Here is a 26,731-nt window from a genome sequence, read left to right as displayed (position 1 = left end):
CGGGCTGCCACGGGCAGGTGAGGCCGCCAGGCCCCCCGCTGCGGTGTCGGGGAGCGGCCCCCGGCCCGGCCCATCCCCCCGGCCGGGCTGTGCCCCCCGAGGTCGCGTCTGACCCTGCTCTTCCCTCCTGTGGGCTCAGCTGGTGGGCACGGACGAGGAGCTGCAGCAGAAGCTGGCGCAGGAGATGCTCCGAGAGAAGAAGAGCTTCAAGATCAGCATGTGAGTGGGTGGGGAGGGGCTGCGCTGCCTGCGGCGTCCGACTCTGACCCTGACAAGCCCTTAGCTAAGCCATGTCCCTCAGTACTATGTCTATACGACTCTTAAACACCTCCCGGGATGGCCTGTTCCGATGCCTGATAACCCTTCTGGGGAGCAAATTCTTCCTGACATCCAACCGAAACCTCCCTTGGTGCACCTTGAGGCCATTACCTCTCGTTCTATCACCTGTAACTTCATTGAACAGGCCAATCGCCACCTCTTTACATCCTCCTTTCAGGTAGAGAGCAATAGGGTCTCCCCTCAGCCTCCTTTTCTCTCGGCTGAACAACCCCGGCTCCCTCAGCCACTTCTGGTAAGACTTGTGCTCCAAGCCCTTCATCAGCTTCGTTGCCCATCTCTGGACACCTCTATTAGCTCCATGTTCTTTCTGTAGTGAGGCACCCAAAGCTGAACACAGTGCTCGAGGTGCAGGGCATCGTGCAGGGTCCCTCTGCTGCCTCCTCCAAGAGATGGAGCCAAAGCTCCACGGGATGGAGCAAAGAGAGCGGCTGTGATGCGAATTCACTGAAGTTTCTGCTCCGGAAACGCCCGCACCGAAATCTCATAAACGCCGCTTCTGCTCAGATGGCCGTAGCTGGAACTGCAGGGCGTTCCCTGCTGAGGAAGAACTTGCTCTTGTGAGCGCTGGAGCGCCCTGCTGCTCAGATGTGGCGGCATCTGCGGGAGGGACGCTGCTCTGCCTTCAGGGCAGGCAGTTTGGGCGTGATTAGAAACGGAGGTGGAAATAATTCTCGCATTCACCGTGTGCACTGTGCACAAAACATTGCCCTTTGCCTGTTGTGCAGGTGTTTGATACATTAATTGCAAGGGTGAGCGAGGAGCACAGATTTTTTTTTTTTTTTTTTTTCCCCTTATCTTGAGAGAGATGTGTGCAGGAATTAAACATCCTGGGTCAAATGGGGACAAGTACAATGCCTGAAAGCAAGCAGGTTTTCCTGAAAGATGTCTGTTTCTTTTGGTGCTCTTCATAGCTGTTTTCTGGCTTTTATGCATGTGTGTGCTTTTCCTTCTCAAGCTATTGAGATGCTTTTGGAATTTTAGCTTTAGTTGCATGACAAGACCTGTCTTAAAAACTTGATTAACAGTTTTTATGGTATAATGTCCTTGACAGCTCTCTTGCCAAGATGAAATGGGTTTAGTCAGCTCTTCAGAAGTTTTTTTGTGTTATTTTGCTGCTGTAATCTGAGACTATGGACTAAAGGCAAATCCAAGCTAATGTTCTACTAGTCAGTGAGATGACTGTACTGCTTTGATCATGGCATCTTGGATGTTTGTGCTAATTAATAGTAAATTAATTACCCAGTTTTCAGGGAAAATCCTGCAGCCTCTGCTGAACTGTGGAGTGCCATCACTAGATAGAAGAATCACAGAATAGTTAAAGTTGGAAGGGACCTTAAAGATCATCAGGTTCCAACCTTCCTGCCATGAGCAGGGACACCTCACACTAGACCAGGCTGCACAAGAACTCATCCAACCTGGCCTTGAACGCCTCCAGGGAAGGGAGCATCTGTAACGTTCTTGGGCAACCTATTCTAGTGCCTTACTACCCACATGATGAAGAATTTCTTCCTTATATATAACTTAAATCTCCCCTCTTCCAGTTTAAAACCATTACCCTTGTCCTATCACTGTCCCCTCTGGTGAAAAGCCCCTCCCCAGCTTTCCTATAGGCCCTTTCAGGTACTGGAAGGCTGCTATAAGGTCTCCCTGGAATCTTTCTTTTCAGGCTGAATAGCCCCAACTCTCTCAGCCTGTCCTTGTAGCAGAGATGATGCCACCTGGTGCTCAAGGCCCTCAGTGTCCAGAATGATGGCAACTGTTGGAATGGTCAAACACCTCACTAGGACAGCTGGAGAGCAATGGTTTCCTCTCACAGTGAGACTGCAGGCCTCGGAGCAGCACGGGGAGTGAGGGGTGGTGGCTGTTGGAGCAGCTGAGAGGTCAGATGCCTTGCTGGGATGGCCGGGTCTTGGTGGTTTCAGTTCAGAGGACCCTCTGCCCTGCAAGACATGGAGAGCTCAGCTCTGAGCCTTCATAGCAACACCAGATGCCTACTGGTACTATAGCTGGGTAACTACCCAAAGGCATTGAAACTTATGTTCTACTACAGAGCAAGATAAGTCCCTGCACTGGTATCACTAGAGAAGCAGCAGTTTGTGACATTGTTTTTTTCCCCTCACTATGTTTCTTTGGGATTATCCACATTACAAACAAGAATGGTATCTAGTCTGACAAGTTTACCTGCCAGATACAGCATCTGGAAGAATTGAAGAGCTGGGTTTTTGTGCCTTTTTCCACTAGGAGCTTCTGCAGTGCATAGCTGGCATCCTCTGGTGCTGTTGGTTTAAATATAGTAGAATTCCAAATCATGGAGATTTTTTGGGGGTGTTTGTTTTCCCAGAAATTGGTATCTGATGCTTTCCTTTCACCACAACTTCTTCCTAAATTTCACCCTAAGTGTATAAGCTTGTTTGTGTTGCAGTGTCTCCTTCAAGCACACTTTGCTGATATGTTGTGTTTCAGAATGCTTTTGTTAAATCATAACTTCCTTATTTATAGGAAGCAAAACACCTTTATTGGGAGACTGGCAGGCAAAGCTACAAACTGTGTATGACTAATAGGAAGGAATGTGTGCTGTGGTCTGTGGCTTCTGGGAAAAACTGTGAAGTCCTTAAGATTCAAATGCTAGAAGTAATATTGCTCAAGGAGACAAAAATCAGTGTTTCTCTCTTGGCTTCCAGAGAGGGGGTGGATTGGGACTGACACTGAAACTCTTGAGATTTTTGTTTGTCCAGTCTGTCTTTCAGGTGATCTTCCAAAAATATGGTGCTGATAATATTCTCCCCTGAGGAATGCCCAGATAAGCACTACTGAAGCCTTTTGTTTTTATTTTTGTAGTGGGAAGAGACACAAAAAAAATCCCCTCTCTGTAATTCTTCTTCCAACAGCTGTATCAGCAGTGGTAGTATTGCATAGAAGGACACCTAAGCTAACCTAGGAAGTCCCACCCCAGTGAAAGTGATAAAAAGGGGGTAATGATTTAGTAGAAGCTCTTTCTGAGTTATTTCATCTATAAAGCTACACTAGTGATGCTTTTTTGGTTCAAGGTTTCGTGAATACAACACACCTTTCTCTAACACAAACACCTGAGAAGGCAGCCTCTTCTGTGTGAGCACCTGAGTAGTGTCTCTGGAATGTTACAGGAAAGCACTAACACATTTTAATTGAAACCTGGCAGCGAAATATACCAGTAAAGCACTAGGATTCACTTTGGTGGAAAAAAAACCCTCTTCTTAACAATTAAATAAAATTACTGTCGTGCAGATCTGTGCAGAGAACATGTTCCTGAGAGCCTTATTATGCTCTTAATAAGCTTCCCATTATAAACAACCTTGTCTAGCAAGTATCATTGGGGCTGTCAGCAACTGTGAGTAGGCTTAACAGATGAGAATACCACATAAAGAATCACAGTGTTTCTTCAGTGCCCACGTATTTAGTAATTAGCAGGTTTCCTGGTAACTTGCTACATGGTAAACTGCAATGATTATGTGCTTATGATTAAGTGGATACTGCCTTGTCAAGCTCTTTGTTTAAACTGGTAATTTTATTATCTTTCAGTCACCTGGCTACATCCCTCCCCCTACCTTCGGAGAGGGATCACCTTCGGCCCAGGATTGATCTGCTTGTGTTTATGATTGACATTAAGAGCAAGTACAGGTAAAAGAAGGGCAAAAATGAGAGGGGAAACTGATATCCTGCTTTGGATTGATGGCTAAATCTACAGTTTTACTGAGTCAGAGTTGCTGAATAGTAGATTTCAAATCCAAGACTTGCTGTGGTGTGAGAGCTCAGTAACACATACAGTGGTTTTCTGGCCTCCAGCAATGGGTTGGTACTGGACTGCTCTGTCCAATAACATGCCTGCTTTGCACTAAGCTGCCATAGCAGGGAAGGCAGAATTTATTCCTGGATACAGGCATGGGATGGTATGAACTGAGCTTTGGAAAGACGCTTTCTGTAAAATGAGATGGAAACAGTGGTGGTGCTGTTAAGTTCTGTACTGTGCAGATGGCTGATGCTCCGTGGCTGATGGCAGTGCTGCCTAATAACCAGCCAGTTGCTGCTTCTGTATCTCCAGTCCATTGATACTGCTGGTCCAGTGGGATCAGCACTATGGGTGTCTGTAGGCAAGAGAAAGGTCTGCAGGGATTGATCCCTTTTCTCTCATCTTGTGCTCATCTTTGTAGAAATGATATTTGTGTCCCCAGACCATAAGTAAAGACTTGCTAAGGCACAAAAGTCAGCATTTTATTACTTCACTTGTGACTGATGATCCTGGGCTCTCATTTACCAAAAATGACAGGCCCAGCTGCATACTTACAGCACAGATGGTGCTGCAGAAATGTGTGGGCTAGCTCTTCTGAAAGAGTCGAAGTAGTGCTGAAGTCTTGTTGGATGTTAATGAATTCAGATGCTTAGTGTCTGCAAATCACAGAGGACACTGTTCAAACTAAGTCTAACTGTTGAGTCTTGGGTAGAAAGGATATGTTATGGATTATTGAACAGCTGTGGGTATTAAAGAGGTCTCTACTGCCGTGCTTTGATCATAGAGCATAATTCTGCTGGCTCACAGATCAGCAGATGTTAACGTCATTAGTTTTCTAATTGTGCTTCTGAAAGTTACTCTGAAAGTTTTTCCCTTTGTCCTTATGCTGCCCTGGTTTTTACCTCCCCGTCCAACTGGATTGTCTGTGCTTTTCTGACAGCTTAAAGAATGTTGAAGATTCCCTAGCTTATGTGGATGCCAGCTTCTTCCTGGGGAAAGTTTACTTTCTTGTCACCGGAGGTATGTATGACATCTGCCCTCTTCCTCCTCTCCAAGCAGCCCAACTTGCTGTTGCTTTCCTTGAAACAGGGCAGTGACTGAACTTGAAACAAAAGAAAGGGAACCAGTGGTTTTGTCAAAAGCTTTGTTTAAATTATATCTGAACTCATCTTCCTTTAAAAATTTTCTTGCATAAAACACAGTTCTTGTCTCTCATGTTCACTTGCTTTGTCTTTTTTTTGTGTATGTCAGCCAGACCTCTCTTCTCTGTCCTTAATCCCTGATTATGATTTTTTTTTTTTTTTTCCTGTGGCACTGCAGAAGTCTGTTCTATCTGCTTTTGCAGATCTCTCTTAATGATACTCTTAATGAGCAGTGAGGAGCACATGATGCTGTGGTAATAAAATGAATCTAAATGGATGAGCTACTAAACTAGTAAGTATAGTTGTAGTAGCAGATTGGTATCCCTGCTGTGTGCTATCTGGCTCCAGTGGGCCTTTCATCTTTCTCCCTGCCTCTCCACACCTCCCTCCACCTACCCTAAAAGTGGAGGAGGGTACTTCATAGAAACATCAAGGCTGGAAAAGACCTTCAAGATCAAGTCCAGCTGTTGTCCCTACAACACTTAACTGCTAAGCTATCTCCCAAAACATCACGTCCACCCATTTTTTTAACACCTCCAGAGATGGTGCCTCCACCACCTCCCCAGGCAGCCTGTCCCAACGCCTCGCCACTCTTTCTGTGAAGAAATTTTTCCTGATAGCCAATCTGAACCTCCCCTGGTGCAACTTGGCCCCATTTCCTCTTGTCCTATTGCTAGTCACTAGGGAGAAGAGGCCAACACTCACCTCCCTACATCCTCCTTTCAGGCACTTGTAGAGAGCAATGAGGTCTCCCCTCAGCCTCCTCTTCCCAAGGCTGAACAGTCCCAGCTCCCTCAGCCTCTCTTTATAAGGCCTGTTCTCCAGACCACTAGTCAGCCTAGTTGCCCTTCTACACCCTCTCCAGCACCTCAATGTCCTTCCTATACTGTGGTGCCCCAAACTGCTCGCAGTGCTTGAGGTGCAGCTTCACCAAGGCTGAGTAGAGGGGCAAGGTCACCTCCGTGATCCTGCTGGTCACATTATCTCTGATGCAGGCCGGGATGCTCTTGGCCTTCTCTGTCAATCAACACCCCCAGGTCCCTATCTGCTGGGCAGCTCTCCAGCCACTCCACCCCAACCAGACCTTCCCTACTTCAGCTCTGAGGAAATAGAGGGGTCAGCCTCTACTGCTCAGGGTTGAAATAGAGGTGCTGTGTCCCTGGAATTTGAGGGTCAGGAGGGCAAATTCTGGGCTGGAATAGTGTCTTGGTGTATCTTGTGCTATGGCTCTCCTGGTAGAGTGAAGTCCTCAGAGACAGCACTCTGATACCACATGAGCCAGGAGGGCTTCTGATTAATGACTAGAAGATTCCTCCCCCGCTGATAGCGTCCTGGTCCCTTACCCAAAATGTTACTGTTGCAGCACTGGGTAATGTGGCGATACTGTTCCTGCTGTCAGTATTATGGACTACTTCTGTGCTGATTCCGTTGGGAATCTTGTACCATTCTGTTTGTATTGCTTGCTCTTGCCTTACCTTCTATGGTGCTCTCAAAATTAGCTCTGGTTTGTTTTGTGAATGTGGAATTTCCCAGTACTTTTTCTTCGCTAATGTTGATGATTGGGCTCGTAATGTGGGAAAACCTTTTCTCTAGTTGGCAGGGTGAATTCCTGCAGCGTGGAGATGAATGCCATCTGGAAACTGGGAGAAGCCTACTGCAGTCCTGTGCTATTCTGTGAGTTGGAGGTAAGGTGCTTATTTGGTGCCTGAAGGGACTGGTGAATTCCACCACTCTGTGATCCTTAGGAACATCATTACATTAGCAATAAATGTATGTACATACTCTACTGTCTTGCATAACTGTCAGAGACCAGACTCTCTGCAAGAATGGTAGAGGTAGAGGGGCCTGACTGTCCTTGAAATGAGTCTTCTAGATTACCTGCTCCTTCCTGTGCTACTTCGAAGTCTCAGGAAGCCAAGTCTAAATTAACAAAGACTTCTCTGATATGCAAAGCCTTGGTACACTTGTTCCTTGAGGCATTTTATCTTCCTGGGAGCCCCTAAGCTGTTACTTGCTACCTGACTCTCTTGCCCACGTAATGCTTCCTGTTAGCCAGGCTGTGTGTGTAGCCTCACAGACTGTTTTGCCATCTGATATGCCCCTCTTTCCAATTACCTGCTCGGTCTGAAAAGCTAGAGGGAGAGTTTGGCATTCAGCAGTAGCACACTTCACTTTTCCGTGAACTTGTTGTTCCACCCTCGGAGGCTGCTTCCCTGCCGGCAGGTAATGTCTGTGCCTTTGGCAACCCCTTCAGGGTTTTCAGCTGACAATGCAGTAACTTCCCTAGCACTGAGGTAGTAAATGGGCCTCTCTGGGATTTTTCTGTAGCTGGCTGCCCTGAACCACACTTTCTGCCTGCTCTGGTTCTTTCTTTTATCACAACACTGCTTTTCTTCTTTTTCTACTGATTAAATAGTTTCTCCCTTTTGCTTCCAGTTGGATGGGGTTCGAGTTGCCACTGCTCAGAGACTTCTCCGAATACTAGAGATCTGTGCTGGTCATGTACCAGGAGTTTCTGCCTTGTCCTTTGGCTTACTGATGAAGAACTCTGCTGATTACTAGCTTCTCATTGTGAGAATTCAGCCACATTCATCAGTTTTTTCACTTCAGGCATTGAAGCTGCCTGCAGTTGGAATCACACTGGGAAGCTTTTTTTGCCTGACTCGTCATGACCACTCATCCAGAGCTGTTCCTAGTTGGTAATCTCTCATGAAAAGCTTGGATTTGTGTTCAGTGGATAACATAGGTGCAGGGGGGGAGGCTGGTTTGAATTGGGGATTTCTATCCATGTTTCCATCTGAATTCCATTTCTTCATTGGGTTTGAGTTTCATCCACTTTGTCAGTGGCCAGGAGCTATAGGTTTTCCTGAGATAGTATCAGAAGAACAGGCTGGTATCCCAGATGCCACCTACCACTGTTGAGTATCTTCATTTCAGCATCCCCAAAGTACTGGAGAAAAGGCAGCAGGCTCCTGCTTCCTTTCAAATGAAATCCAGCACTTTGGACTGAAGTGAAACCTCACAGCCAGGTTTTGTCTCCCCACCAAGAGAAAAATGGGGAAGGAAGGCTGTCCTGCAGCTTCTGGATAGACTGCAATTGGCCACTAATGATCCAGCTGTGTGAACATCTGCTCAGTGAAGGGCTCAGTGTTTCTGTATCTGATATGTAATTGGGGAGGAAGGGCTAACGAAAATAATCTAGCACTTTAGCTTTATTTTATATCTTTAAAGAAATCGGCTCCATCTAGCAAGCTCAGGATAACAAGCAACCCTAGTCACTCAAGTCCAGGATGACCTTACCAGCCCAGCTTCTGGGGCTGACCAAAGATGAAATACAGCAGACTGGACTACAGCAACATACAGAAAACACATGTTATCTCTTGGAAGTTGGGCCTATGCTGTGTGTAATCCTGTAACTAACAAGTTCTTATCAGCAGTAATTCATGCCTTATTCTTACTGCAAGTCAGTGTGTTTTGGAGTTCTAAGTTAATAAAATGTATGATATTTGTTGTATGCTCTTTGTTTGGGTATGTAACATGGGCTCTAAAACCTACAAACGTCTGCCTCAGTTTGCCCTGGCAGTGAGGCTGGTCCTTGCTCACAATTTGAACTTCCAGTTAGTTGGTGGGCTGCAGTCATGGTTTCATCCACGTGGTGGTGGCAAAAGCTTTCCAAACACAATCCTTCCTGCACACCGAGTTGAGCCACCTTCCAGAATACATAGTTTCTTGAAATGCTGGGTTGTTTCTTGTCCAGAATTGCTTGCTGGGTAGAAATGAAGCCTCGAGAGACTGTGTTAAGCTTCTCTCTGGTTTAGTTTATTTAATCCCCCATAGTCTTCTTTAGTGTTCCTAGGTGCAGCGCTCTAGCTGTGTGTGCTGTTTTGCTTAGCTTGTTTCTGACATCTGTCTGTGAGCAGGAAAAAGCAGAAAGCAGCACTGCAGGCTTCATCAGCTGTGAGTGTTGGCAGTCCTTGCAAAGACAACTCAGCAAGCCACAAAGCCTGTATCCTTGCTCAGGGGACACACATCCTAGCTCCAGTTGTATTGTTGCTGGCAGGGGAGGGCTAGGATGTTTGTCAGCTGGAACAAAAGGAGATAAGGCATTCAGCTGTGTTATGGTGCCCAAAAGGGCTGGTCTCTGGCTAAAACCCAAAGGAGAAAGATGTGCAAACTCTCATGGCTGTGTAAGAAGGATTGGCAGCTTAATGGGCATGTCCTACTTTCAGCTAGCTTTGTGATCCTGAAGGTACTAGGCAGGACTTGGCCACCAGCGAGGGGCAATCATGCTGAGAACCAAGTTTTCTCTGGTGGTTATGCTGTCTCAGCCATGCTCTTGGTTTGGGTCCCTCAAAATAAATTAGACCATGGTTTAGAATAGACTGGTTTCGATTTGCTCTTGATATGCAGGTGCAGTCTGGGGGAGGGAAAGAAGAGCTGTGGCATGAAACAAGCCAGTCTTGTGTCCTCCATGACTGCTGTAAGGCAAGGAGACCCTTCTGTCTCCTTGGTTACTCTCCAATTGTCTCTAGTAACTATTGGACTTGGGTAAAATCCCTTTGGCCTCAAGAGTAATTTCGCTGAGCTTTCTTAACTGGTGAAAACGAAACTTTCCTTGGTTCACCCAGAATGCTTTGTCGCAACCCACATGTGCTACTACCCATTCCTGCACCTTCAAAAACGTTTTTTTCCATTGCTATATTTCACATGTGGTATTTCTTTCCTAATGCTTTCAAAGAAGCAGAATGCTGTTTATACTTCCTACAGGTGGCCGAATCCCCACTGGTACAGAATAAAATCTCGTTCCTTAAGAGCAGCATCTCACTTCACCTTAGGGGTGAATATTTTTCTTACTCTTAGGAAAAAGTCTTTACTAGAACTGGCAGGGGAAGTGGAGCGTATCTAAGAGTATGACACTGTGTCTCAGGTCCATCATACTTTACAACTGAAAGTAGTTGGGACACATCTAAAGCTACAGCTTCAGCTATGTAAATACCTCTAGGAACTGTCAGCTATTAGTTTAGACAGGCCATAACACTGCCCCTACCAAGGAAGGCAAGGCAGCTGTGGGTATCTGGATGGAGTAGCCAGAGCTAATGTTTGATAAAGGTCTTGTGAAAGTAGTACTTGGATTAGGATCAGAGGCATGGGAGGCCTGAAGCTGAATTAAGGCTAGTGATTCAGGTTCTGTTGTGTTTAAACATTGTGAAAGAGCTTGCCAAGCTTGCTGAAATTTAAACTAACAGAAATATTTTTGGAGCTACTTGTTCTCCTCTTTCTGTTGCCTCAGTTCCCCATCCCTGTGGAGGTTTACAAGCAGAAATCCCTCTCTCTGGCAAACATACTCATGAACGTTGCTGGTTTGACTCTTTCACTTTGTGGACGTGGTTTTTGTTAGCTCTGTCAGCAAAATTAGTGTACAAGCAGTTTCATTAGTATAGAAGGCATTGCACAAGTTGCACTGGGGTAAGCTTTGGACATGCAGTGGGGGTTTTTTGAATGGAACTGAATGAGGCTGTTTTAGGGTCTCTTTTTTTCACTGCAGTTTGACCCACAGGAATTTGCCTTCAGTCCAGCCACTTGAAGATGATTTTGTATCCTCAGCCTGCTAGCCAAGCTGCTCACCAAGGTGTTTCCTGCGAGAGATTTTAGCACCTCTCATCTTGGTTAGTGTTACCTGTTGGGATTATAACTCTCTCTTAGCCCAGATTTTCCAAGGGAAGCTTTTTGTTGTTTTGCTTTTATTTCTGGCTTTACCACACCAACAGTTACATCAGACCAACTTTAAGCATAACAAGACATATGCTTCATTTATAGTAACAAGAGAGACACTTCATGTACTGTTATAGGGCCTATAGTAGAAGATCTTTTTGTCCTGGAACAAAGATCAGAGATAAATTGAGCCTTGGGGATTTTATCTGTCCCTCCAAACTTTGAAAGTGGTGGTAGACTCAAGGCCACCTCTAATATTTGCTTTGGGGACTGGTTAAAATGGGATGTCTGCTTGCCAAGGCCTGCAGTTCAAAGGGGCTGGCTGGCTTAGGTCAGTGGTGGTCATGCTGTGAGAGCTGCTCAGTAGCTTTTGGTGTGATTACTGTCCACAGCAGTGGTGGACATGAAGGGACACCTGATACCTGCTCTGCTGGCAAAAGCAAGGGAGGTGCTTTCTCCTGTGGAGTTTTTAACTTGATTTTGCAGGAGCACTGGGATTTTGCTCTGGCCGTATTCCAGTGGAGCTGTCTCCATTCAACTGGCGCAGATCCCCTCGCAGTCTCCTCTGCGTGGTGAGTGTTCTCCACTTCCCACCCTGAGCTGGTGTGCAGTGCTGCTGTGGGCTGCTGAACAACTGCCACTTTCCATTCAGTGCCCAGCTGTCCTTCACTGGTGGGGAAAAGTGATTTATATGCAAGAGAAAGCAATAGCTGGCACAGCCCAGAGCTGGAAGCCAAAAACGCTGGACTTGTTTCTCCTCTGTGGTTGATTTCTTGCATGACCCTGGGCACATGCATTGAAATTCTCTGTGCCTCGCTTGCTCTGCCTCTGTAGCAGGAGCTGCCTCCTCTGGCTGGGTGTGATGAGAGCGAACTGACGTTGCTTCGGGGTCACAAATCCAGAATCGGGTGGAAACATCCAGAAGAAACCATTTTTTCCTAATTAGCAGAGTTTGATTTTCACCTGAGTTCTGGGGGAGGAGGGTTTGGTGGGACTTGCCTGAGATGGGCCGTGTTTTGTGCTGCTGCTCACCCACCTGCCTCTGCTGCAGGGCAGCTGCCTGCAACTGGGCTGCCCTCTTTGGAAGGCCTTGTGGCCTCGTTGGGTTTTCTTAACAAACCCACCCTTTGAATTCCCCGCACAGTTCAGTTATCCTTGAATTGGCCAATGGGACAAGTCAAAGTCTCCGGATCTCTTCCTGACTGTTAAATATTCATAGGGTGCAGCGATGCTGGGCAGGATGGCATCCCCCCCGGGTGGGCTCTCAGAGGGGCCATCTTGTCTGTGAAAACCCAGAGCCTGAGAGAGGTTGGGCGCAGGGGACTTGGGAATGATGTGACTCGCTCAGACTCCTCGAGTCGCCCGGGCTCCTGGCCTGTGCTGGGCCGTGCTTTCCTTGCCACAGGCTCCTTCTGCCGGAGCTGAGACGTGCCCCGGTGCTCACGTCCCTCGTGTCACTCGCTGTGTTGGCAGGGCGCTCTGTGAGGAGCCACCTCCCCGAACAACTGCCACTTTCCATTCAGTGCCCAGCTGTCCTTCACTGGTGGGGAAAAGTGATTTATATGCAAGAGAAAGCAATAGCTGGCACAGCCCAGAGCTGGAAGCCAAAAACGCTGGACTTGTTTCTCCTCTGTGGTTGATTTCTTGCATGACCCTGGGCACATGCATTGAAATTCTCTGTGCCTCGCTTGCTCTGCCTCTGTAGCAGGAGCTGCCTCCTCTGGCTGGGTGTGATGAGAGCGAACTGACGTTGCTTCGGGGTCACAAATCCAGAATCGGGTGGAAACATCCAGAAGAAACCATTTTTTCCTAATTAGCAGAGTTTGATTTTCACCTGAGTTCTGGGGGAGGAGGGTTTGGTGGGACTTGCCTGAGATGGGCCGTGTTTTGTGCTGCTGCTCACCCACCTGCCTCTGCTGCAGGGCAGCTGCCTGCAACTGGGCTGCCCTCTTTGGAAGGCCTTGTGGCCTCGTTGGGTTTTCTTAACAAACCCACCCTTTGAATTCCCCGCACAGTTCAGTTATCCTTGAATTGGCCAATGGGACAAGTCAAAGTCTCCGGATCTCTTCCTGACTGTTAAATATTCATAGGGTGCAGCGATGCTGGGCAGGATGGCATCCCCCCCGGGTGGGCTCTCAGAGGGGCCATCTTGTCTGTGAAAACCCAGAGCCTGAGAGAGGTTGGGCGCAGGGGACTTGGGAATGATGTGACTCGCTCAGACTCCTCGAGTCGCCCGGGCTCCTGGCCTGTGCTGGGCCGTGCTTTCCTTGCCACAGGCTCCTTCTGCCGGAGCTGAGACGTGCCCCGGTGCTCACGTCCCTCGTGTCACTCGCTGTGTGGCAGGGCGCTCTGTGAGGAGCCACCTCCCCGGCCCAATGCTGGCCCAATGCTTCGCTGAGGGAAGTCAGCGGTGTGTGAAGGAGCTCTGTGTTTTACATACACGCAGGCTGCCTCCTCGCCAGCGGCCCAGGTGCGGCTGCGGGCTGGGTGCGAGAGCCCCGGGGGCTCTGCGCTTCACGGGAAGGAGCACCGAGGTGGGGCGAGGACAAAAACAGAGAGAGAAGCTGCCTCCCCTTGGGTTACCTGGCCTCAGTGTACAGAGGCTGCTCTGTCCTTTGGATTCTGCCACTGTCTCAGTGCTACAACAAGCTATGCCAGGGCAAGCTGAAGCACCTGTTCTCTAGGGCAGTAGGCACGCAGGGTGAGGCTGGGGCTCTTCAGTAAAGACCTAAAAAGCCCAACTAGCATTCAACACGCTGAGGAGGCTTTCCCGTGTTTTCTGGCAGCATGGAATATTTTCCTTTCCTGCCTTCTCATGGAAGCTCTTCGGCCCCACTGTGTGGCCACCCTGCAGTGACAGGGTGACAGTGCCATGCCACGGGCTGGACCTGCCTTGCTCCTGTCCTGCTGGCTCTGTTATGGCAGCCCTTGGGTTGGTGAAACACCTCTGGTGTTTGCCGAGAGTCAGCAGGCCCTGAGGCACTGTCACTGTCTGCATTGGTCAGCTCAAAGCTCTCCTGAACCTCTGTGCTGGCCTCTTTCCTAGGTTTGTCAGCAGTGTTGGCATTGCTCCAGTGTGAACGTTCATTTTTTTTTCCCCTTCACTGCTCTGTTTCCTTTTCTTGCTCTTCCAGAGATGACAGATCTGAAGCCAGGGCTGCTTTTGACTCAGCCCAGTACGTAACAACCTGTGGCTCATGCTGCAGTGGAGCACCTCTCTTCAAAGCAATGTGCCAGCATCAACTAATTAATCCTTATTCCCCTGTGGCACTGAGAGGTGACTCAGTGCCTTGTGCTGTTACACTCAGCAGCAGAGGATCAAACGCATTGGAGCTGGGAAGTCCTGGGATAGCGCAGTGTTGCTGTGTGCGTGCACACTGGGCACTTGCAATGGCTTGGTCTTGCACACTTGTTTCCAGGTCTCCTTTTTAACCATGCAGAGGGCTAAAAGCTCTGCTGCCTTAGAGACGGGGCTGGAGCTGTCTTCACTTTGTTCTACAGGGAGTGTTTTTGCTACCTGCTCTTCCCTTTTGATTGTTTCCATCCTGTTCCTTCCTTGTTATAACCTGAGTTGGCCATCCTGAGCAACTCTCCTGTTCTCACCTACAGGTCCTTTGCACCTACTGGGCATTCCCACATGTGTCTGGGTGAAAGGCTGGGGCAGGGAGGCTCAGGCACTGTGGAAATAGAGCTACAGTTATGGTGCACGTCCCTCTCTGGCTTCATCACCCCCCAGTGAGCTGCATGCCAGGCTGTGCTGGTGGCTCTGAAGAAGTGCAGACAAGCCCCAATTCCTGGCCTTGGGCTGCCCTGGCATCCATTGTGCTGCCTCATGAGCTGCTCCCAAGAAGAGGAAAGGAAGTTGCTTGTGCTCAGATGTTGCATAATACTGACCTAGTTTGAACACAAGTTTGTGGGCTGGGAAGTGTTTGCCCAGCCTGTAGGGAAGACAAAACCCTTCTGAGAGGAGGGCTGCTCCACTGCATCCTCTGTGTTATGAAGGAGATGAAACATGAAGCGTGTGCTTACTCCAGAACCTGTCTCTTCCCTCTTGCCCAGGTTGCACGTGGAGCATCACTTGCGCGAATCCCTCTGCGTGTGCATGAGCTGTGGCTGAGCTCAGCCACTGCATGGGACTAATATGTAGTGATGGTGTCCTATAAATTATATAGTCAGTATGTTCACCATCTGCTCTGCACTGAAAGCTGAGTGTGATTGAGACCTTCCCCCCTTCCCAAAGCTTGACTCTCTTGCCAAGCTTGAAATGTGTGCGGATCTCCCGTAAATGGTTCTGATTGAATCAGGTAAAAAGGGAATTTTTAAAGCAGGCTGCAATGTTCCCTGCACCCGAAGTGAGAGCTGAAGCAGAGGCCAGCATCCTATTACCATGAAACCATGAGTAAAAAGCAAGTCTGATTTCATGCTAATTAGGTTCTAAAGGGAGTCAATCTTGATTGCAGTGGTTATATCAAAGAATCAAAATAGTAATGCAAAAAGCAAAGAAAACCCCAGTGATTCATACAAGAAGGGGAAATAAAGACAGTCACGGAGGAGAAGGAGTTTGAGGGGGGACCAAATTGCTCTGCTGCCCAAAAGCAGAGGGGATTTGAATCAGATTATCCTCATTAGATGTCTCTTTAAAGCATCATCAAGCCAAATGAGTGGTCCGGGGGAGAGCTTGCAGGCATGGTGTCTGTGATTATCACCAGGGATATACAGTCCTAGTTATCTAGCTTAGAGACAAGATTATTAGGGGGTATAAAGCTGTATCTGCCCTCAGATTCTAATGTGTGTCTTTTAGGCGGGATGATGGGAGATGCTACATTCCCACATAGTCCCTCAGAAGCCTGCCTGCATCCTCTGGTGGTCCAGCCCTCTGCGGCACTGTGGGTGCAGTGTGGAGGGGGAAGGCAAGCGTGAGCCAGGAAGCTCTGCTGGCCAGGAGATGTGCCCTGGGGGTGAATGGGTAGCCTCCCTGGTGGACTGTGGCAGAGAGCAGGACCACCCCGACGGGTGCTCACACTAAGATCAAGAAGTGGGGAAAGGGATCTTGGAAGGGAGATTGTGTCCCTCTGCCTCAGCAGTACCAGTCACCACCTCAGCATCTCCCTTTTTGTGGCAGGCCATGCTGGTGCAACTCATCCTTCTTCCAGCCAGAGTCTCTGAGGTCCCAAAGGCTCAGAAGTTGGTGGGGCTGTTACAGGGGAACCTCTGTGATCTGCAGGGAGTCAGTTGATGGATGTTGCCCACAGGTCCCTTGGAGGCTGGGAGGGTGAGCACGGCACAGGGCTGCTTGCAGTCCCCCTCCGCTTCCCCCAGCTCGGCATCCACAGCAGCCCCTCACCCTTCCCTTCCTCACCTTCCCCACCCAATGCATCGCTCCCTGTTGCTTTCTCCATGCTCCAGCAGGATGAATGAGATGTTGCACCCATGTGCTGGCCAGGAGAGATGGGGCACAGGTCAAATCCTCCTGTCAGCACTCTCCTACATACCATCGTTTACAGTGGCTGTTGAAAAATCGTAGTTTTATTCTGCATTTAAGCCAGCCTTTTCACACTGGGCAGGCACCAAAATATCCATGAGAAGCCAGAGAACAGTGCAGAGATGCTGGCAAGCACGGTGATGCCACCTCAGAACAGTGAACCCCTGTTGGTGTGGAGGTGCTTTGGCCGGGGAGAGGTGAGAGGGGGGGCTGCCAGCCCAAGCCCCGCAGCCGGCAGCGGTGACGAGCTCACTGCCCGAGGCAGGCGACCGGGCTCCGACTTTTTTTTTCCACCCCGAGCCCCGCAGCCGGCAGCGGTGACGAGCTCACTGCCAGAGGCAGCCGACCGGCCTCAGCTCAGTGGAAACGCGCTTCCCTGCTTCTCATCCTGGACTGGGGCTGCGCTCATGTCCAAACACGTGCCGCTCGTTCCTCCTGCAGCACTGCAGTCCCTCTCCACGCTGCGGGGCTGAAACCAGCTTGGGTTTGGCATCCCACTGGCCAAGCAGCCTATGGTCGAAATCCTTGTACTGCCTGGGCTCAGCCGCTCATGGAACACCATTCGGTGGTGACAGAAGTTGGGAGTTCCTCGGTGGTGGGGGTGAGGGAAGCTGGTCTCACACCTACCACCATTGCCTGGGGTGGTGGGAGGCTGCAGGGCAGCCACAGAAGCCAGCTCAGGGTCCTGTTTCTGGAGCAGTGGTTAGAAATGGAAATCACACAGGCTCTTGTACCCTTGCCCCTGCTCAGACTCCTGTGACCTGCAGGTGCCACAGGAGTTTTGGAGGGGTTTTCTGGTGTGTTCTGTTCCTCATTTGAGCTGTGCTTTCAGTTATCCAGGCATGCTGCTGGTTTTAACATCTCCATTAGGATGGCTCCTGTGGCTAGTGCTGAGGAGTGTGGCTGTGGAGCCGCTGTGCTGAGTCTGGCTGTAGCCGTGGGGTGTTATTATATACAAGGAAGAAGGGTGGTTGGGTAGGAGACTAACCAACTAAATTTCAACAAAGCAGGGCAATCAGGACAAACATAACTTCTTCTGTGTTGGAACTGCTTGCAAGCACCTTTCCGTTTTCCCAGGCTGCCTTCTTGTTCAGATGTATTCACTAAACCATCCCCACACGTGAGCCGGAGCTGCAGCTCTGCTGAGAGCAGCCCATCGTAACCAAGTGCTATGCAAAATTGCAGTCGGGGCTGCATAGTTTGGTTTTGACTTCCAGGCTGACCCACCAGTTTCCTCTCCCTTGCTTCTGGAGCAAGATGCAAAGTGTGGGGACTCCAAAGGACATGGTCCCGTGCCTTCAGTGGGCTCCGATTTTTGTCTCTGGAGTTGTCTACGGTGCCCCAAGAGTGCAGCAAGTGCCAAGGAGGTTTCTGCCCTGGTGTACACGTCCCCGAACTGGCTGAACCCACCTGCTTGGACATCTGTAGCGCAGGGCTGCATCACCCTCAGCAATTTGTTTCTGTTTTGGACTTGGAGATCCTGCCCAGCCCTGCCAGGACATGAGAATTCTCCCTAAGCAGCCATAGGCAAAGCTGGGGGACCCACTTGTCCTCCTCCTACCCACCCAAGGGGGTCAGCATGTGCTCCCACCCATCCTTGGAGTGGGGATGGGGGCAGTTTCTCTGCTGCAGGCAGAGTGGACAGGAGGATTTACTTGCAGAGATGTCCAGGCAGAAGAGCTGGGCTCAGCTAGTGGAGTGTAGCTCATGACGTGGAGGTGCTTGTGAGAGACCGGGCAGCATCTGGGGAGCAAAACATCATTAAGAGTCCCACTGCACTCTACAGAGCAGCGAGAGCAGCCAGCACACCAGCTGGAAACACCCCTCACTCCCCTCCACTGCCTGCTCCTGACAGGGGAGGTCAAGGGCTCAGCTCCCCCAGGCAGGACTGGGGAAGAAGGAGGTCCCCCATGGCCTCAGTGCTGCTGTGTCTCTCTAAGGCTCTCTGGGACAGGGAGGCGGAATAGGCAGAGGGAGCTTGAGCCCAGGAAGTGTTGACCCACCATCCTCCCTCTGCAATCCTGGAGAGGTCTTCAAAGGGCAGTCTACTCTAGAAGCCAAATTTGAATGCTCAGCATCACCTCTTGAGGGGTCCAAGTCCCCTTGCAGATGAAGCCAAGGACACCTGCTCATTTTTCCTTAACCTCGTGGTTAGCCTTTTCTTTAATCTCACAGCTCCAGTGGCTTTTAAACAAGAAGGGGAGGAGACAAATAATGTTTGGTAGAGCTGGTGCTGCCAGGGCACTGCCCCACACCAAACTTCCCATGCAACTTGTTGAGCAGTGCCACAAAAGTCCTCGGTATGAAGCAGAGCACCTATGGAGGGGACTGGGTTTAGGGTGTTGGTGCATCTCTTGAAGCCTTCATTTTCTGACCTGATTCCTAAAATCTTCCCAAATTTTGTTCCTGAGCACAGGCAGATTTGAGAAGGCATAGAAAACAGGGGTTTGGGCCATTCTGAGGCATCCTGGTGGATCCAAGGAGGCGGTTTGTGGTGGAGCTCTAAGAAACTGGCTCCAGACAGCCATAGTGGGACCTTTCAGGATGGAATTTTTCCCACCAGCTGGTGCAGAGGGGCCAGGGAGTGACACAGGGTTGGGGTGCTGAATGTGCTTCAGGGGTTGGCTCCAACCAAAGCCCTCCAGTGGCACCATCTGGATGCAGGGCAGACGTCAGGTTGTGCTGAGGCTTTCCCAGGGCATTGGGTGCTTCCTTTCAGAGGTTTGTCCCAAGGTAACTGTGTCTGCTTGGTAAACACTTCGTGGCTTCTCTGATCAACAAGCCTTCAGGTTTCCGGTACACACGAGCACAAGGTGAACTTTCGGTGGATATTTTCTGCTACAGGCGGTTCTGCAAACGCGTGCGTGAGTCACTTCACCCACCCCTGACACCAGAGGAACCCGCTCACACGAGTCAGGTTGCTCATGTGTGCATGAGCACGCAGGGGACACTGCCATCCCACCCTCCCCACTCCTGGGATCACCAGCGCTGCCCTGTCCCTCGCTGGGCTCTCCGCAGGGATCCCAGCAGCAGACCTCAGCTGAAGCCAGCCCTCCCGGTGCACAGCTGGAGCAAACAGCACTGGAAATCGAGCCCTCCGACTCCAGGATTAAGACATAATTTTTAAATAGCTCGTTTGATATCTTTGCTGCTTTATTTGTTTAATAAAAGCACTTAGTTAGTTGGAGTCCTGGGCTCCTGGGGCTTTCGTTTCTCTGCAGAGGAGATAAGAAAAGCGCATTTCCTTATCCAGTGAGTCATTTTTTCTGCTCTTTAATTATGCATTTGTGCTATTATCAAGCGTATTCAGCTCTGATATGCAAACAGTTCAAACTACTCACCAGGCTTTAACTTCTGCTGCTCCAAATCCAATCAACAGCCATTAGGAAAGGCAGGGGAGGTAAAGATGAAGGAGATGAAGAGGAGGACGGCCCGATGCCTGGAGCCAGCCGGGCAGCCTGGGCCACACTGGTGAGCAGGCACACGTGCAAATGCCGCTGGGGAAGTCAGGGGTGATTTTCTCCATGAGTAAGTGTTACGGTGTATGATTCCAAACATTGTTTTCTTGGCTCAGGAGGAAGCAGACGGGCTGGAAAAGGAGCATGGGAGATCTGTAGAGGGAGATAGAGAAGACTTGAAAAAAGGGAGGGAATAGGGTAAGCAATGAGCCTGCAACATCCTTCCACATAACAGGACCTGGGAGCCCTGTATTTTCAGGACATCATAGCTGGTGTCCCCACGCTCTCCGACATGTATTGGCAGCTTCAGGTTTTCACACCAGGTACAGAAATAGAAGCAATCAGCTCCTGACCTCTATTTTAAACCCTCTGTAAACCCTCACCCTCTGCGTCAAAATCAGCTTGTAGGTACCTCGGTTTGGGCTTTCCATGGTGCATATATTTGGCTGGAAGGGTCACAGAGATAACCTGTAAGTGTGCTACAGCAGATGCCAGACCCATTTTCCCTTCCCTGAATGAAGCCAAACAGAGAGGGAAGGGAGAGAGGCAGGGTGATAGTGGTGCAGCAGGACCCACAGGAATAGGGGCTGGGGGTCACCAAGAGACAACTGATGTGGGAAAAGTACAGTAGGGGGATTTCAGGGGGGAGGCCAAGAGGGGGATGATGGATCTCCTTTGGGAAAAGGAGATCAGCAGGTGGGAACACCCCAGGGCAAAAGGAACAGCAAAGCCTTTGGAGGAGGGAGCTGTTTCAGAGGCAGGTGTCCTAACAGAGCACTGGCTGTTTTGTGAGGATCCTGTGCCTCCCTGCACAGCTGCAGTGCCACTAACCCACAAGGTAACATGTTTGTTGCCCCACATTCCCTTCCCTTACGCTTCTGTGTGCTGCCTGCCAGGGACAGCGAGTGCTCCAGGTGCCCTCTCCTCCCAGAGGCTCTCTGCTGTGGAGCTTAGATGTGGCCTGAGCTTTTCTCCTGATTCCTCAGCCCTCCCTGCTGTGGCTTCCTGACCCCCCTGCGAGGTGCTCCTGGTGCCCCCCACCACAGGACGCATACCCTTCCTGCTCCCATGCTTGCACACAGACCCCCTCCTCACCTGGGGCGCATGAGAGGCTGGGTGAGGTGGGATTTGGAGAGGTGTCCTCCCCTGGCAGGCACCTGCACGGGGGCAAGTGCAAGAATCCAGGCAGAGGGTGCCGATCTTGCTGTGCCACTTGTGGCTTCGGAGCTTGGGGCCGCGCTGAGAGAGGGAAGTCATCAGCACGCCCCTGCTCACTTGAGGAGTTGTACTTTGACTAAGAGAGAGGGGGAATAACTGATTCACAGGTGCAGGAATGGTGATCGGGCTCTGGCAGCTCCTTGGAGAAGCTCACAGCGCCCTGGCACAGCACAGCACAGCCAGGCAAGGTGCTCCTTGGCAAGCAGGCACGTGTGCGAGGGGCGAGGGGCAAGCGGCTGGGCACACCAGCTGGAAAGGGAAGTGAAATCACAACAGGCGTGGAACCAGCGGGCAGCGACTGGTTTTGGTTGGGACTTTCACTTGCCCAGAGCCCACAGTGCCCAGCAGGGAGGGCTGAGATGGTGCTGGGGCTGCTTCAGTGCTGCCCTGGTGCAAGCCGCTCTCTGGGGATGCTGCCAGCTGGGAGGGCCCTGACATAGGGCAGCTCCTGCCCTGTGGGACTTGGAGTGCTGGAGAGCCATGTTTCGGCTGCAACCCAGTGCAGGAGTGTCTGCATCCCACCCAGGCCTTCAGGCTGTTGGCTTAGCTTGTCCCAAAGCCATTGGAGTGGGGCAGGTACATCCATGGACCAAGTCCTCTGGCCTGTCTCAGAGGAGCTTGGTTGCCCAGTGGGGATATTGAGTACTCGGTCACCTTGAGTCAGAAAGTCATTTGGCTTTTCTCCTCCTTTCCTCCCAGTGTCATGCCAGGACAATGAGTGGCAGAGACCTCCCTAGAAAGAACACAGAGGTCTTAGCTGCTGCAAGGATGGGACTCCAGCAATAAAGCTGCATTAGGGCTCACCTGGCCAGGGCAGGTGTCCTGCACTGCTTCCTGCAGCTGAGAGTGAGCCAGAAACCGTGGCTGGTCCCTTTCTTTGCTACAGGGTGAAGAAAAAGGGAGCATGACTTTTGTTTGGTAATGACAGAAAAGAGCCACCTATAGCACTGAAGTCCATGACTTAGCCACTTCAGATCTCAAGCACCAGGCTTTGATGTGTGGGTACCAGTGGCAGGACATTTCTCCTGCTCACGATCAGGAACACTTAAGACCATTAAGGGTTTATTTTGTCCCTTCCAAGGGTATAGGGATCAGACTTGGTTGCTGTGACCTGCTTTGCCCATGCCCTGCGCAATTACTGAGCAGAGCCAGATCTGAACTTTGGAGAATGAGACATGGAGTGAAGGGGTTGGGTGGGTTCTTGCCATGGGTTTAGGACTGGGATGGAAAGGATGGAGAGAGCACAGTGATGGAGGGCACCATAGTTAGCAGGGACAGAGAACACACACTGCTTGGCTTCCCTGTGCAGCAGTCACTAACAGGCCACATCCTGGGGGCGGTGGGAGCTTCTAAAAGGGAGTGGCCCTGTACTCCTTCACCCTCCCCTCTCCCCCCCATCCTTTCCTGCATTTTTCATCCATGCCAGATCTGCAGCCCTGGGATAGGATCTTATAAAGATCTGGGCACAGGAAAGCCTCCTGTAGGCACTGGAGGATGCCAAGGGGGCCTTTTCCTGGCTGGCAAGGGAGAATCTGGGCTGGGGGACATGCCCAGGCTGGGGGTGATGTCTGGGTGGGCTGGAGAAGGGTGAGCACCAAGGAGTTCACAGAATCACCAAATCACCAAGGCTGGAAAAGACTTTTAAGATCACCAACTCCAGCCTATGACCTAACACCACCACACCGACTAGATCACGGCACTAAGCGCCACATCCAGCCTTTCCCCAAACACATCCAGGGATGGTGCCTCCATGGGGATTTCGGAAGCGTGTTTTGGAGGAGAGGGGCAGTTTGAGGGCGCGTTGCACGAGCAGGCAGGGGCAGGGCTTGGGCGCTCGCTCTCCTCCCTCCCCCCCAGCCCTGGTGAAGATCCGCCCCAGGGCAAATGCAGCGATTGTGAACCCCGAGGGACACGACGCAGCCTGACAGACTGTATCTCCCTCTGCCAGGGCCCTGCGCGCTGCCATTTCACACCCGACACGCAGGAGCTGGGCTCTCCGTCCCACCCTGCCATGTCCTCCTCAGGAAAAGCTGCTGCTCCTGCCTCCTGCCTCTCCCCCCAGTGCTTTGACCTGCTGACCAAGTCCTGCGTCAAGTGCTCCGAATTGTTCAAGAAAAGCACAAGTAAGAGGGGTGAGGGCGGCCAGGGGCTGGGCACCCTGGGGGTGGGTGATGGTGGGCCAAGGGAACTGGGGGCAGCCCAGGAGAGGGTAGGTGGAGAGGACCTTCTTCTGCAGATGGCGGTGGAAGTGGCGATAGAACATGGAGTGCAGCCTTCAGCTGGAGGAGGAGGAGAGAGGAAGAGGGCAGCCTGTTACCGTGAGGGGAACACAGTGCGGGGAGTGTAATGTGACATCTTAGAGAACTAATTTACTGACACTTAACCCATTTCCAAGCTGTGGTTGCAAAGTTTTCCCACACTTCCCAGGTGTTAAGTATGTGTATGTATACCATATATCAGGGAATCACTTGGGTTAGCTGCTGCTCCTGCCTCCTGCCTCTCCCCCCAGTGCTTTGACCTGCTGACCAAGTCCTGCGTCAAGTGCTCCGAATTGTTCAAGAAAAGCACAAGTAAGAGGGGTGAGGGCGGCCAGGGGCTGGGCACCCTGGGGGTGGGTGATGGTGGGCCAAGGGAACTGGGGGCAGCCCAGGAGAGGGTAGGTGGAGAGGACCTTCTTCTGCAGATGGCGGTGGAAGTGGCGATAGAACATGGAGTGCAGCCTTCAGCTGGAGGAGGAGGAGAGAGGAAGAGGGCAGCCTGTTACGGTGAGGGGAACACAGTGCGGGGAGTGTAATGTGACATCTTAGAGAACTAATTTACTGACACTTAACCCATTTCCAAGCTGTGGTTGCAAAGTTTTCCCACACTTCCCAGGTGTTAAGTATGTGTATGTATACCATATATCATGGAATCACTTGGGTTGGAAAAGACCTTTAAGATCATCAAGTCCATCGAGTCCAGGCGGATCCAGTCAGCACGGGCTGGATCACAGCCTGCCCGTGACCATGGGAAGAGCAGGACACCCTCATCTCCCACAGGCCAGGAGTGGCAGCGAGTGAGATGAGGGCTCTGCCAGGCAGGGGGACAGTTTGTTGCGGTGGTGGGGAAACAGTGAAGATCCTTCCCTGCCACCACCACCATGAGGCTGCCCGGCAGGCCATATGGGTGATCCTGCTGCCCTCCTTCCCCTGCCACAGCTCTGCTGACACTGCCGGCATTTCACCCCACAGCAGAGCCCTCCAGCACGGTGCCCACCTCCACCCTGGCACCAACACCCCCCTCAGTGGACCTGCCCAGCACCGTCCTGATCTTCGGGATCCCCGCAGTGGTGGGTGTCATCCTGGCTGTAGCTGTCCTTTGGGGCTTCCTGGCCTGCAAGGTGGGCAGGCAGCGGAGGAAGAGGAAGGCGGCGGATGAGGAGGCCGAAGGTAGGGGACCTCTTGCTCTCCTTGTCACAGCATCCCAAGGCTCCCAGGCCAGATGGGATCTCTTGCCAGCAGCTCCCCTAAGGCATGTCCTTGGTGGGACTAGCTTCTCCACCTCAACATGGGTTCCACAGGTGCCCCAGAGCATTTTGGGGCAGCTGAGTGACAGTGTCCTGTGTCCCCTAGGAACCCACACCTGCACCTGGCTCCCAGCGTGACCCCACAGAACCATCCCTCCCTTTGCCAGGTCTCCACATACCTTCTCTTGCTTAAAGCATCTGCTGGCATTGTCCCCTCTCCATGGGGGACACGTACAGAGCACCAGTAAGTTGCCTGCCTGTCTCTGTCTGTAGCCAGGGGCCATGGATAGAGCCAGGGCTGTGGGGACAGCGGTGGACATCTGGGGATGGCTCCAGAGGAAGCCTCACCCTATGGCATTGCAAATGGCATTCCTGTGTTGTCTGCACAGCCCAGCATTGCTGTTTGGGATGCCCGGCACCCTCCAACATGAACCCCAAAGACACTGATGGTGTTGGGGTAGCCCTATTCAAGGGATGCTGTACCACCACATGGGATTGTCCCCAAAGGCATAAAAAATGGGGCTGGGGGACCAAGGGACAGGGCTGAGTCTTTCCTAGCAGGGTATTTCCAGAGGGAAATGATGGCCTATCTTGTTGGGGCATCAGCCAAGGACCGGGCGGCTGTTTCATCCGCTAGGGACCCCCACCCCTGCACTGACTCAACCCTGGCCACTCTTCTCAGAAGCGGTCTCACCTGGCTTCACCCCTCCTCATGCCCAGGCAGGGGGGATGGCTCCCTGGGTCCCCGCCTTAGGTGCCACCCCAGGGTTTGCTGCCACCTGCCACTGCCCCACCACCTGGGTGGGCACCCTCAGGGGCCAGCGGGGCCAGGGGCAGCCGGTCCTTGTGCCCTGGCTTGCCCACACACTGCTGATGATGCCAGCCAGGTGACTCAGACCAGGGGGACATTACCTGGGGCTTTTCCACTCAACCCAGTGCCCCTGTGACAGCCTGTGACACACACTTGGGAAAAGCACCAAAAAGGAAAGAGGAAGGAGAAATCCAGCAGCACAATAGGTCTGTCTGCGATGGACAGTGTCAAAAGGCACCCCTTGGATACTCCCCTGCCTCACACCCTCCCCCTGGTCCCCCCAAACCCCCCGCTGCAGCACTGGGTGCACGGGGAGTCACGGGAGGCCTGGGGCTGGCGCCCGTGTTCGAAGCGTGTAAACAAGTCTATTTTTAAGTGGGAGGTGGCCAGGGAGGGCAGGCCACTGAGGGCCGGGCTGCTCTGCTGCCGGCAGGGTTGAGCGAGAGGCTCCAAGTGCAAGTGTGAGTTTCTGCTTTTTCCTATTTGTTGTTGTTGGGTTGTTGGTTTTTTTTGGGGGGGGGAACAGTCCATCAGCAGTAAGCAGGAGGAGCTCGGCAGCAGACGAGGTGTGGGATCCATCTTGCAGGCTCCCCTTGCCCCACTCCCCTCTACTCTCTGTGTATCCAGGGACAGGACCACTTTGGTCCCACCTTGTGAGCCCTGTAACCCCACTTTCTTGCCCTTTCCTAGCAAATGTGGATGCTGCTCTTCCCCTGCCCTGCCTGGGTTGCAAGGACCCTGCTGCACTGGAGGGAGATGCTGCCTTGGCCTCAGCCCCATGCCCAAACATCAACGGAGGCCAGAAGACACCAGGGCAGCCCAGGAAAGCTGGAGCAAAGCGGAGGCCGTGCTGTCAGGGTGATGCTGACGGTGACATTGTCCTGCTCACCACTGCATACCCCCGGCATGAGGAGTGCAGCCACTGCTTCCCACTGCCTGCCACTGAGCTGGGGGCCACGGCCCTGGTCACCACCAAAACCACCCAGAACTGTGCCATCGAGGAGAGAGCCTGAGGGTGAGGGGAACAGGGCTGGAGCACTCTAGCTTCTCCCTGTGGATGCCCAGAGCCCATCGCTGGGACCATCAAAGTCTTGCATGGACGTGAGCTGGCTGAGGACTGGGTTTTGCCTAGAGAAAGATCAGCCTTCTAGGATGACTGCCCTTTTCCACTTTCCTGTTTTCATCGAGCCCAAAGTTATGCCTGCAAGCGCTGGAGGAAGCCAAAGCAGATCATGCCAAGTTACAACGAGTAGCCGACAGCTGCTGCAGTTGTGCTGTCCAGAGGAAGCAGAGGAATT

At 51.5% G+C, this 26,731-nt stretch overlaps 2 protein-coding genes across 2 annotated transcripts in view; both read left to right on the top strand.

The window, feature by feature from the left end:
• The window catches only part of CENPM (centromere protein M), a 12,589-nt gene extending 3,214 nt beyond the window's left edge, over positions 1 to 9,375 (top strand). The window contains exons 2-7 of the mRNA XM_009996379.1: positions 140 to 219; positions 3,898 to 3,996; positions 5,046 to 5,125; positions 6,841 to 6,932; positions 7,684 to 7,818; positions 9,104 to 9,375. Of these exons, the coding sequence (XP_009994681.1) occupies positions 140 to 219; positions 3,898 to 3,996; positions 5,046 to 5,125; positions 6,841 to 6,932; positions 7,684 to 7,809 (477 nt within the window). The 3' untranslated portion in view covers positions 7,810 to 7,818; positions 9,104 to 9,375. The remainder of the gene's footprint in view (positions 1 to 139; positions 220 to 3,897; positions 3,997 to 5,045; positions 5,126 to 6,840; positions 6,933 to 7,683; positions 7,819 to 9,103) is intronic.
• Positions 9,376 to 23,128: 13,753 nt separating this feature from the next.
• TNFRSF13C (tumor necrosis factor receptor superfamily, member 13C) lies at positions 23,129 to 26,446 on the top strand. The gene is made up of 3 exons (XM_009996378.1): positions 23,129 to 23,240; positions 24,348 to 24,545; positions 26,124 to 26,446. Exons 1-3 carry the CDS (start codon positions 23,129 to 23,131, stop codon positions 26,444 to 26,446), a joined length of 633 nt encoding a protein of 210 aa, XP_009994680.1.
• Positions 26,447 to 26,731: the final 285 nt, after the last annotated feature.

The sequence above is a fragment of the Chaetura pelagica genome, unplaced genomic scaffold (assembly GCF_000747805.2).
Source record: "Chaetura pelagica isolate M959 unplaced genomic scaffold, ChaPel_1.0 scaffold414, whole genome shotgun sequence".
Taxonomy (NCBI): Eukaryota; Metazoa; Chordata; class Aves; order Apodiformes; family Apodidae; genus Chaetura; species Chaetura pelagica.
Note: the sequence above shows the minus strand (reverse complement) of the source record. Positions and strands in the feature narration are given on the sequence as shown.

Excerpts from the sequence above, each read along its gene's own strand:
- TNFRSF13C (XM_009996378.1), top strand. The coding sequence starts at position 23,129 with ATGTCCTCCTCAGGAAAAGCTGCTGCTCCTGCCTCCTGCCTCTCCCCC. Across the intron at positions 23,241-24,347 it reads ATTGTTCAAGAAAAGCACAA|CAGAGCCCTCCAGCACGGTG; the intron begins GTAAGAGGGGTG and ends TTCACCCCACAG. Across the intron at positions 24,546-26,123 it reads GGCGGATGAGGAGGCCGAAG|CAAATGTGGATGCTGCTCTT; the intron begins GTAGGGGACCTC and ends GCCCTTTCCTAG.